This window comes from Dictyostelium purpureum (genome assembly GCF_000190715.1).
Source record: "Dictyostelium purpureum unplaced genomic scaffold DICPUscaffold_196, whole genome shotgun sequence".
NCBI lineage: Eukaryota > Evosea > Eumycetozoa > Dictyosteliales > Dictyosteliaceae > Dictyostelium > Dictyostelium purpureum.
In genome coordinates, this window is record NW_003519532.1 from 1 (window position 1) to 12482 (window position 12482).

The 12482-nt window shown below is 22.5% G+C and overlaps 4 protein-coding genes across 4 annotated transcripts; 3 read left to right on the forward strand and 1 right to left on the reverse strand.

Annotated features, from left to right (window-relative positions):
• Positions 1-735: 735 nt before the first annotated feature.
• On the forward strand, positions 736-2986 carry DICPUDRAFT_98517 (uncharacterized protein; the record flags this gene model as incomplete). Its single annotated transcript, XM_003289836.1, has 3 exons — positions 736-1075; positions 1220-2051; positions 2123-2986. 3 exons carry the CDS (start codon positions 736-738, stop codon positions 2883-2885), a joined length of 1935 nt encoding a protein of 644 aa, XP_003289884.1. The 3' UTR covers positions 2886-2986.
• A 329-nt stretch (positions 2987-3315) lies between these two features.
• On the forward strand, positions 3316-4361 carry DICPUDRAFT_36500 (adenylate kinase; the record flags this gene model as incomplete). The annotated part of the gene is made up of 3 exons (XM_003289837.1): positions 3316-3643; positions 3794-3810; positions 3891-4361. Coding segments are annotated over 3 exons (816 nt in total), but the record flags the coding sequence as incomplete, so codon positions are not given.
• A 225-nt stretch (positions 4362-4586) lies between these two features.
• DICPUDRAFT_154346 (uncharacterized protein) lies at positions 4587-7923 on the reverse strand (the record flags this gene model as incomplete). The annotated part of the gene is made up of 2 exons (XM_003289849.1): positions 4587-7048; positions 7128-7923. The coding sequence occupies 2 exons, from the start codon at positions 7921-7923 to the stop codon at positions 4587-4589; spliced, it is 3258 nt and encodes a 1085-aa protein (XP_003289897.1).
• A 4062-nt stretch (positions 7924-11985) lies between these two features.
• DICPUDRAFT_154348 (uncharacterized protein) lies at positions 11986-12310 on the forward strand (the record flags this gene model as incomplete). Its single annotated transcript, XM_003289838.1, has 2 exons — positions 11986-12099; positions 12188-12310. 2 exons carry the CDS (start codon positions 11986-11988, stop codon positions 12308-12310), a joined length of 237 nt encoding a protein of 78 aa, XP_003289886.1.
• Between the last annotated feature and the right edge of the window lie 172 nt (positions 12311-12482).

Genomic DNA, 12482 nt, shown 5'->3' on the forward strand with positions numbered 1-12482 from the left:
TTTATTTAATTTTAATGGTGTATATATATTATTTTTATTTAATTTTTTTTTTTTTTTTTTTAATTTAAATACAAAAAACAAAAAATTATTTATTACAAAAAAAAAATTTAATTATTTTTTTAAATTTAAAATTTTTTTTTTTTTTAAAATTTTTTTAATTTTTTCGTTCCAATTGATATAATAAATTCATTTAGATAACACATAAAATAGAGGGTACTAGTAGTAACAGTTGTCAATAATAGCGTTATTACATAACAATAATCATCATTTATATATTAATAGAAAGGAAACATATACACAAAAAATCACATTAAACTTATTATAATAAAAACCCTATATACCAAGATATTTTTTCATAAAAAAAACATTTTGCTAAAAAAAAAAAGTAAAAAAAGCTTTTATTTTTTTTTTTTCGACTCACATCACCAAGAATTTCCTAATTATTATATACTACTAGTACTATATAATTTATATTGTATTGTTATTATTATTTCAAAAAAACTCTACATTTTCATAAATATTAATAACACTCATTCACCTAATAACACAATCCTCCATTTCACAAAACTATCAATTATTTATATGTTTTATCATAATTTAATCACAAATAATTAATATATACATTTTTTTTTTTTCAAAATTTTTTTTTTTTTAAAATTTTTTCATTTAATGAAAAAAAAAAAAAAAGATAAAAAGATAAAAAACAATTAAAAAAAAAAGAAAAAAAAAAAGGATATGAACATCTCAGAAACCACTACAATAGCATCACCAATAAAAGAAACTTTAAATCATCAACCATTAACACCTGATAGAAAGTCTTCAGAAAAAGAAATGCAAAATCAATTACCAACTAGATCAAGAACACGTAATGGCAATGTTACAACAAATATTGACACAATGATAGCTTCAGCCAATGCTCCTAAATCGAGAACAAAAAAGAATAATACAAATAATAATGGGATAGCAACGGATAATGACAACAACATAAATATATCCTTAGCAGACGAGGCTGCAAGTACGAACACAAATGGTAATGAATATGGTATAAATTTTTCAATGGGTTCAGATATAACAAGTACGCGGAACAATAGAAGTTGAGTAGATCCATTATTAAAAAATGGATCGATGGCCTCTTTACAACCAATTATAATAAATAAACATTCACTAAGTGCTACCGATAAAAAAATTCAAAATTCACTTCAAAGTATAAGAAATTCAGGTAAACCAAATAATAATGACAATAATAATAATAATAACAATAACAAATCACAAGAATCACCCTCACATTCATTTTTATCTTCTTCATCTTCTGTATCACCACCACAAACACAGTCTCAATCACAATCACAATCACAATCATCAACTCCTATACAATCACAATCACAATCACAATCACAAGAAATATATGAAACTCAGTCCCAACCATTAACAACAACAACTACCACTACAACATCAACGTCAAATAAAAAAAGAAGGTCTGCTTCAACATCATCTATAAATACAGATAACAATTCAAAATCAACTACATCTAGTAAATCAAGTAAAAGACCACCCAAGGGTAAAAAAGATAAGAAAAAAGATACAGAGGAAGAGGATGATGATGATGAGATGGGATCGACTCGGTCATCAGGTTCTACAAAATCAAAAAGATCAAGGCTATCAGGTTCAGAGGAGAAAACAAGTAATAGGTTCGATAACTCTTTAGTGCAACTAACCAAAAAATTTTTAGATCTCATCGAAAAATCTCCAAATGGGGTTTTGGATCTTAAAGTAGCATCAGAGAAATTAGAAATTTCAAAAAGACGTATATATGATGTTACATGTGTTTTAGAAGGTGTGGGGCTTATTGAAAAATGTTCAAAAAACCAAGTATTGTGGAAAGGAGTAGATGTCAATACAACACCAAGTACCCAACCCATTGATCCAAAATGTACAGATAATTATAAAAAAGAATTAAAAAGACTAATCGAAAAAGAATCAAATTTGGATAATTTAATTAAAAAAGCAAATAAGAATATTCATAATATATTATATGAACCAAAATCTTCAAAGTATGATCTATTATTACTAATACTTTTATAATTAAAATCATTTATATTAACGTCTTTTTTATTTTACATAGGTATATGTTTGTTACACATGATGATTTAAGAGGAATCGAGAAGTTTAAAGGTGAAACTGTTATTGCCGTAAGAGCACCATCTGGTACAAGGTTTCAAATTCCTGACCCAGACGAGGGAATGGAGCCGGGAACAAGAAGATATCAAATTTTACTTGACAATGAAACTGGTACTCCTATTGATGTTTTCCTTTTAAATCAAACACCAGTACAATCCGATACACCTCCACAGCAATCAACCCCACAACATTTGCAGCTCCAACAATTACAACAAACAACCGCACAGCAAGATCAATTGAATTCGAGCGATAGTAAAAGTTTTTCGGATGAATATAGCTATGCTACCAATGCAATATCAAATGCCTTGGTTAGTATAAACAACCAGCATATTCAACAACAGCAACAACCCACACAACATACTTTTAATAATATAGATCAAAATCATTTAAATGTCAGTAATATTCTTTCTCCTAATAAACAAGTAGCCCAAGGTACATTTTTATCAACCCAAAATGCGTCATATTGGGAACCAAATTCAATATTACCATCATACTCGCCATTTGAAATTGTAAATGGTAATAACAATAATAACAATAATCAGCACAATGATAATCGTAATCCAAATATGTTGTATGTTGACCAATCATCCGAATTTAATTATTTTGACAGCATGATAGAGTCTGAAGGTATATCTGAACTTTATACTGATGATTCATTTTTAACACAATCTTTTGATGATTTTGGAAATCAATCAATAGATCATTAATTGATCATCACCAATATTTATCAATAAAATAAATAAAAAAAATAAAAATAAAAAAAAATAAAAATAAACTTTTTATTTTTTTTATTTTTTGTATATAATATAATCAAATCAACTATTTCTTTTTTTTTTTTTTTTTTTTTTCAATTCTATTTTTAAAAAAGGTAAATATGTATGTATAAATATATTTTTTTTATTCATTTTTTTTTTTTTTTTTTTTTTTTTTTAAAATTTTTTTAAATTTTTTTAAATTTTTTTTAAATTTTTTTAAAAAAAAAAAAAAAATTCAACAAATAAAAATTTTCATTCCCATTGTGAAAGTTAAGAGTATCAAGTTCGATCATTTATTTAAATAATAAAATAATAAAATTTATCATATTTATATAAATAGAAGTATATCGATATACAAAAAACGAGGGCTAAATAGGAGCTTGTCGATTTAAAATCTTTAAAGATCTTAAAATCTTTAGCAGAAAAGAAGAAAGATGAAGGTCTTCGTGTTGTTCTCATTGGACCACCAGGCTCAGGCAAAGGAACTCAAGCTCCAATTATTAAAGAAGATTACTGTTTATGTCATCTTGCCACTGGTGATATGTTAAGAGCCGCAATCGAACAAGGTACTGAAACTGGTAAACAAGCTAAAACTATTATGGATCAAGGTGGTCTTGTTCCAGATGAAGTTATGGTTAATATGATTAAAGAAAATATTCAAAATCCAGAATGTAAAAAAGGTTTCATTCTCGATGGTTTCCCAAGAACTGGTAATTATCATATTTAATTTTAATTTAATTATCGTTTTTTTTTTGATCAAATTTATTAATCGGTTTTTTTTTTTTTTTTTTTCATTAATTAATTAAATTATAAATTATAAATTATAAATTAATTATTATTATTATTATTATATACTATAGTTCCACAAGCCGAAAAAGTAATGTTTAGATTGTATAATATATGCATAAATTAAAATATATTTATTAATTTATTAATATTTATTTTATTTAATCACAGCTCGATAAAATGTTATCAGAAGATAATAAAAAAATTGATCATGTTTTAGATTTTTCAATTGACGATTCATTATTAGTAAGACGTATCACAGGTAGACTTGTTCATCTCCCAAGTGGTAGATCATATCACAGAGAATTTTTCCCACCAAAAACCGAAATGGTTGATGATGTAACTGGCGAGCCATTAATTCAAAGATCAGACGACAACGCAGAGGTTTTAAAGAAGAGATTAGAATCATTCCACAAAAATACTAAACCAGTTCTTGGTTATTATCATAATAAAGGCATTCTTTCAACTATTGACGCCTCTCAATCTGCCTCAATTGTTTCATCCACCATTAAATCAATATTTTTAAGCACCCTCCACTTCCCACACAACTCATCAATTTTCAAAACATTCCTTCCAAAACCAATCTTGGTCACAGAATCCCCAGTCGCAGGCGAAACTATTCCAGTTTCATCAAAATTATAAAATTTTAATTATTTAATTAGAATATTTTTTTAATATTATATATATAAAAAAAAAAAACAAAAAACTTAAAAAAATTCAAATTTTTTGTTAAATAAAAGAAACCAAAAAATTACGATTCCTTTTAACTATAAAATATAAAATACTTTTTAAACAAATAGTTTTTTTTTTTTTTTAATATTTTTTTTTATTTATATATTTTATTTTTAATTTACAAGAGATATAGATTTAAAACTTGGTACCAAAAAATAAAGATGAGTGATTACTATTATTACTGTTAGTATTATTCCTGAATTTAGTTTCTAAATTTGATAAAACTGGAGTAAGCCATTGAAATTGATTATTTGGGTCACCAAAATGATTATCAGAGTTTAAATTTTTATAAATTTCATTACTATTATCGTTAATATTAATGCTATTATGATTCTTTGGTGAGGGAGGAGAAACAATAAAATTATTACTATCAAATGAACCTTGTGATCCAACTACTCTACTAAAATCGGTGTAAATTTGATCGGATAAACTATTTAACATTATAGATGGGGAGTTAGATGGTGATGAGGTTGTGGAGTTTGATGACCATGATGAGGGTGAGAATTGGTTCATGGTTTGAGATGGAGGTTGGGGGATAAAAAATGATTGTGATGGTGGGGCAGACTCTACCATCATTTGATTTGATTGATAAAACAATGGATTACTGGGTGTTGGTGGTATTGGGATCGAGTTGCTTGGTGATGGGGTAAAAGAGGTAAATGATGAGCAATAGTGCGATGAATTTACAAAATTTTGATGCTTGAGTGATAATAAATCCATTTGTTGTTTAAAAACTGATTCTTGATAAAATTGGTGTTGTGGTTGCATTTGGTTTGGTTGTAATTGAGAATTAATTAAATTATTATTATTATTATTATTATTATTATTATTATAATTATTATTATTATTATTATTATTACTATTATTATTATTATTATTATTATTATTAATGAAAATATTGTTTGTATAAAAACTGTTGTTATTATAATAGTTATTGTTATTATTATTATTGTTATCATTTTTACTATGATTACTATTATAATTATCATTACAGTTATTTTTTATATTATAATTAGCCATATTATTTATATTATTAATACTAATATTATTAAAGTTAATATTCATATTTTCATTTGATGCACCTTGGTTGTAATTTTCTTGTAATGGTTGCTCATTATTTTCGAATGATTTTGTTGGAGTAGTATTAATTTGTAATTTTGTTGTTTGTGGTGATTGTGGTATTGCAATAGTGTTTTTTGTAAGTTGTTTTGATTTTCTTGGTGAGGATGGCTGAGTCGTTTGTGGTAATAAAATAGTGCTGGGTTGTTGGGGTGATTGTGGGGAGTTTGATTTCTTCTTTTTCATAGAATTCTCTAATAATTGCTTTGAGATAACCTCCATTTCAGAACACCAGGTTGTATTAAAAAGATCCTTTCGATTTGAAAAAATAGTTAATAAATAGGAGGCCTTTGATCTAACAATACTTTGGGTAGCACAAGTACTAGTATCATTTAGTTTCTTCTTTGCAGTTTGAGTTACGATTTGATAGATCATGTTTTTTACTGTTTCTGGGAGCTGATCAGATAATGAGTCTACAAATTTATTAATCTTCAATTTTGCATCGGGATCCATTGGCGGTGAGGCTAAATATTCGGCAATTTCATTCTTTAAGATCTCTCTCCATTCTTTAGTCATCTTGTAGGATAGAAGTAATTGGTTTGCGCTTTCAATGATCGTTTCTAATCTCTCTAAAAGGGGAATTGGGTTTGATGGGATAACTGATGATAAAAATAATGTTTGCTCTTCTTCGGAAAAATTATTACAACTTGTAGTATATTTCTCTTTGAATGTAGACAATTTATTTATAATCTCTTCACATTGGATAATAGAAAGTCTAGTTGATATTCTGCCATTCTGTGTGATATAGTTATCAATTTCACTAATTAATTTCTTGAATTTAATAGCTTGAGTCTTTTTACGTTTCTTATCTTTTGAGTTTGTTTTATTATTAATATTATTAGTAATGTTTATGCTATTATCATCATTACTGTCATTATCAGTACCAATATTAATTTTATCATTTTCATAATTATTGTTATCATTATTACTGTCGTTATCGTTATTATTATCACTATTATGATCGTTATTATTATCATTATTATGATCGTTATTATCATTATTACTGTCATTATTATTATTGCCATCATTATTATCTAATTTAATTTCGGAATTATTGCTGATACTTTCTGTTGGGTTAAAGTCTTCTATTGAAAGTTCGGATGATGACGAAATAATTGAGGTTGTTTTTTGAAAATAGGTTTCATTTATAATAAACTCTTCACTTGGTTCACCAGCACCAAATCTATTTACGGCTTTGACTTTGAAAGAATATACACCAGATTGAAGTGGTGGGGTTGTATAGAAATTATTATGACCTCGGTAGAGAACTTCAAAACCACTACCATTATCAATATTATTTGTACTTAAATTTTCTTTATCTTGATCATCATTGGATAATTTAATTCTTTTCATCATCAAACTGTATTCCCTAACCACTGAATCACATTCCCAATTCAATAAGAACTTAACTGTTTGATTTTCATCATTTCTAAAAACTTGCTCGACATTTGGTAACGAACATTTATTTGGTACGTTGCCTAAAAAAAAATTAAAAATTAAAAATTTTAGAAATTTTTAAAATAAAACAAAAATTGGTATATAATATGGAAATCTTACCAGAATTATTTAAATATGGGATAACAATAGACTTTGAGTTGTAGCTACTACTTAATAGTGAATAAAATGTTAAAGGATTTGTCTCTGTTTGATTAGCAATATATTTAATTGATTGAATATCTTGGTTACTAACAATAATGCTCACTATGTTGTTGGCTTCATTTAAATTTCCTGAACTCTGTTCATTTTCTTGCAAACTATTTGTTAATTTTGATGGAGAGGATAAAGGAGAAGTACTATTGTTATTGTTATTATTATTATTGTCAAAATGAATACCATTTATCCAATAATAATTTCTTTTTAGTGGGTCTACTAATATTAAAAATGACTCTTTAATTTTTTCAATGTCATTAATTTGATTATTTGTGTTGGATGAAGAATTATCGTCACTACTTTCGTCACTGCTATCAATAAAAACTTTATTTGTATGCTTTGAAGAGGATGAGGAATTCTTTTTTACACCACTATTGATAAATCTTTTCATTACTTCTTCAATGTAGCTATTTATTTTATCGTTTAGTAATAATTCCTCGGAATTTTTTGGTAAATAAATTGATATATCATTTTGTTGTTGTTGTTGTTGCTGTTGTTGTTGTATTGATTGATTGGGCTGCTGTGGTTGTTGCTCTAATATATTTTGATTATTTATAATATCTTTATTAAATTGTTGGATTGAATATAGTGACTGCATTAAATGATTGAAGATTGGATCTTCATTTAATTTTAATAGTTTAAAATCATTTAAAGTTTTCCAACTATCAATTGAATATTTATATTTATTTTGACTATTATTCATTATTATTTTTTACTATTTATTGCTTGGTTTTGTGTGCTGTTTTTTTGATAATTAAATAATGTAGTAGAGAAAAAAAAAATAAAGTGGGGTGATATAATAAAAAAAAAAAAGAAAAAAATAAAAAAAAAAAAAATTAAATAATAAAAAAAAATTTTGGTGTTTATGTGTGTGAATTTGGGTGTATTTTGAAAAAAAAAAAATTATGAGGAGGTATAAATATCAATAAAAATATTATTGATTACAGAATTGTTTATTGTTGTTGTTTATTTTAAAAGAAAATAATTGGTCTATTGAATTTTTATTATAAATTAATTAAATTATTATTATTGTTATTTAAGATAAAATGGTATGAAAAAATTGCTTATTAAAAATTGAAAAATTATTTAATAAAGAAAATTGCTTATTGTTTAAATTGATTTGTTTATTATTATTTATTGTTGTTGTTTTTGATCATCGATTTTTTTTTTCCCCTGAAAAAAAAATAAAAAAAGGTAAAATAAGTCTATATTCTCAATATCATTACTTTCTTTATAAGAAAAAAATGTATTAGAGATCCCACCGAAATAAAATAATTATTTGTATTAAGTAATACAATTAAAACTAGTTTATTATTGATTATTATATATATATATATATATAACAAAAGATGAGAATTTTAAAATAAAAAAAATAAAAAAAAAAAAAGGTTATAATCAATCACCAAAAAAAATTAAAAAAAAAATTAAAAAATTAAAAAATAAATATTTAAAAAACTAAAAATAAAAAATAAAAAAAAAAAAATAAAAAAAAATAAAAATTTTTAATTAAGTTTTTTTTAGATTTAAAAAAAAAAAAAAGAATCGTTTTTAAATACATAATGATTGTGTTGAATTCCATTCATTTAAATAGTTATAACAATGCCACCATTGTACTTTAATGAATTCACTAATATAAATATTTATTTAATTATTTTTTTTAATTAATCAAAACAATTTGATCAATAAAATTTTTTTTTTTTTTTTTTCAAAATATAAAAAAAAACAAATAATTATTTATACAAAATAGGCTTTTTATAAACAAAAAATAAAGTGTGTTATATAAATAATAATAAATATATAAAAATAAATATTTATTTTTTTTTATTTTTATTTTTTTTTTAAAATTTTTTTTTTTTTTTAAAAATTTTTTAATTTTTTTTTTTTTCGATTTTTTAACATTATTCAAATTAAACTTTATATATGTAAGTTAACACAAAACAAATTTATTTTCACAAAAAAAAGAATTTTTATTGTTATCATTGTAAAATATAAAGAGGATTATATATAACTTTACCTTCTATTGTTTTATAGAAAATATTTTAAAAAAAAATATATTTAATAATAATATAATAAATATTTAAAATATAAAAAAAACAAATAAATAATAAATAAATAAATTTAACTTCATTACTATTTGTCAATTCAAATAAAATTTTATTTAATTCTTTGTTTTGTTTTTTGTTTTTTGTTTTTTTTTTTTTGAAAATTTCTTTTTTTTTTTTTTACCATTTTTTATAGAATCTTTATTTAAAACATTTATGGGTTTTATACATATTATATGTCAATTAAATTACAACATATAATTATACAATAAATGTTAAAAGTTTAAACTTTTGTAATATTTATCCAAAGAATCACAATAAAAAAAATAGTAAATTGTATAAAAGAAAATAATACACAAAATTTGCTATAGAAAAAACACCATAAAATACAGATAAATATACAATTAAATACATCATCACATTAATAATTATTTACATTATAACATTACTATAACTTCTATTATCACCATTATTTAGAAAAAAATAAATAAAAAATAAATAACGTTTTTTGCTCACTTACTTGCTAATATCAACTACCAAAAATAACTCATATCGTATGACAAATCAAAAAACCTTCAAACAACTTTAAAACTTTTGTTCATAACATTTTATTTCATGACTTTATATTTTCAAAATTTATCATAATATCATAAAAAAAAACACTAAAAATAACACTTTAAAACAAATAAAACGAATCTTAAATTTATTTTAAATCCACAAAACTTTTTTTAAACAAATAACCTATTCACATATAATTGTTACACCCATTTTTGTTTTTTTTATTATATAAAGTAAAAAAAAATAGAAGGAGAAAGAAAATAGAAATAAAGATTATGATATTTATGTGAAGTTTTAGACACATCCAAAAAACTTTATTTTTTAGCTTTTTTTTTTTTGTGTGATTTTATCTTTGACCCCTAATTATATTATCAGACACTTTATTTTTTATTTTTTAAAAAAAACTTATATTGGATCAATAATTTAGTACCTTTTCTACCAACATAAAATAATAATAATAATAATAATAATAATAATTCATTAACTATTAAAAGTTAAAAGGTCTATACATTATTGTTTTTTTTATCAAGATTGATTTCAAAAACTTCATTTAATCTACCTATTGTGTGGCACATTTAAAAAGTTATATATATGCAAATATATTAATTTAATATGTTTGTGTAATTACACACAAGTTATTGTATTATACTTTTTATAAAAAAGGTTTATAACTTATTCTAATGAGGAAGTTATAGGGTGTGTTACATACACATAGGTAATTAATTATTTTTGTTGCATTTATAACCACATTGTACTCTAAAATTAAGATAATACAGAAATAGTTTTAGTATTATATTAACACACCACAAATAATTACTCCATATAAATCATTTAACCTCAAAAATAAATAAAACAAAAAAAAAAACCACCACACACCACACCCATCAAACTATTAATATCATTATTTAAATTATTACTAACATAAAATTTTTTTATTAATTTAAAATTAGACATAACAAAATGACCGGAAAAGATGGTATGTATCACAATAAAATCTCATAAACACCTAATAATAGAGCGAGTATATTATTTTGATTTATTTTGTTTTTGTTTTTTAAATTTATTATTATTTTAAAATAACCACATACAACACACTAGTGTGTACATTCACACAATTCACCCCAAACACAATAATTATTACACTCCATGATTTTTAATCATTTTGTTCACCAATCTACATAGTTTTCACCAGTTTTCTGTCTCTTTTCTTTAATAAACTATTTTTAAACTAACCTTCACATGGTTTTTTTAAAACACCAATTAACCACAACTATCAATAACAGTAAAAAATAACAATATGATTATTATTTTAATTTAATTTTGTCTTGGTTTTAAATTTTAAAATTTTTTTTTTTTCTATTTAAACCATTGTAACATTTTTTTTTTTTTGTTTTATTTGTATCATTTCAATTAATTTAATAATTAATAAAACAAATCAAATTTATTTATTTATTTTTTATTTATTGTATCAATAACAATTATAATCATATTATTAATAACTAAACATAGATATACATAAAATTTATATATCATATAATTTTTTATCAGATAATATAAAAATAACACACATTAACACGTTCACATTTTATATATAAAAATCAAACACTTTGCGCACCTTATACCAATTATATATTTTATATTTTCAAATTTATACTATTTTTGTATTATTATTTATTTATTTATTTATTTATTGTTTATTTATTTATTATTTATTATTTATTATTATTTATTATTATTTATTTATTTATTTAATTTTATTTATTTATTTAAAATTTTTTTTCTCCAAAATAATAATATTTTTTATTATAATAAAAAATTTGTTCATTTTTAAATCAATTTTTAAATTCTATTTTACTATATTTTTTAAATATAATTAAAATTTAAACGGCGCTCGCTCTCTTCTTGTTTTTAATCATTATTTTAAACAAGAAAATATCATCAACATCAAATTTAAAAATAATTTATTAATAAAATTTTCAATTTAATTCTTTTTTTTTTTTGATGATAAATAAAATTATATCATTTTAAAAAATTTTATTTATACCTTTATATTAATCAAAATAATAATAACTTTTAAAATTTTGTATTATTAAATTAATAATATAAATTTTAATATTTTACGCTTTTTATATATTTAATACATAATCACACTTTATCGAACCAAAATGTGGGATGTTTTACCATACTTATTAATTTCTTTACCAACCTCTCAACCATTAAAAGGTGGTAAAAAGAAACCTTTAAAGGCTCCAAAGAAAGATGCCAAAGAATATGACGATGTAAGTATTATTACGATTTATTTTAATGGTTTTTTTTAAAAAAAAATAAAACCTAATCTAATATAAATTATCTTTTTCTTATTACCAGGATGATGTTGCTTTCCAAAATAGACAAAAAGAAGAACAAAAAGCCTTAAAAGAAATGCAAGCCAAAGCCAAATCAGGTGGTCCATTAACTGGAGGCGGTATTAAAAAATCAACAAAAAAATAAACACATTTCTTTTATTGTAAAAAACCTTTTTATTTCTTTCTTTTCATTTAGTTTTATAAAAATTACTCTTATTTTTTTTTTTTTTTAATTTCCATCTATCTAAATCTGCAATTAAATTTTTTTTTTTTTTTATACACTTTAAAAATAATTGTATATATTATACATTTTATTT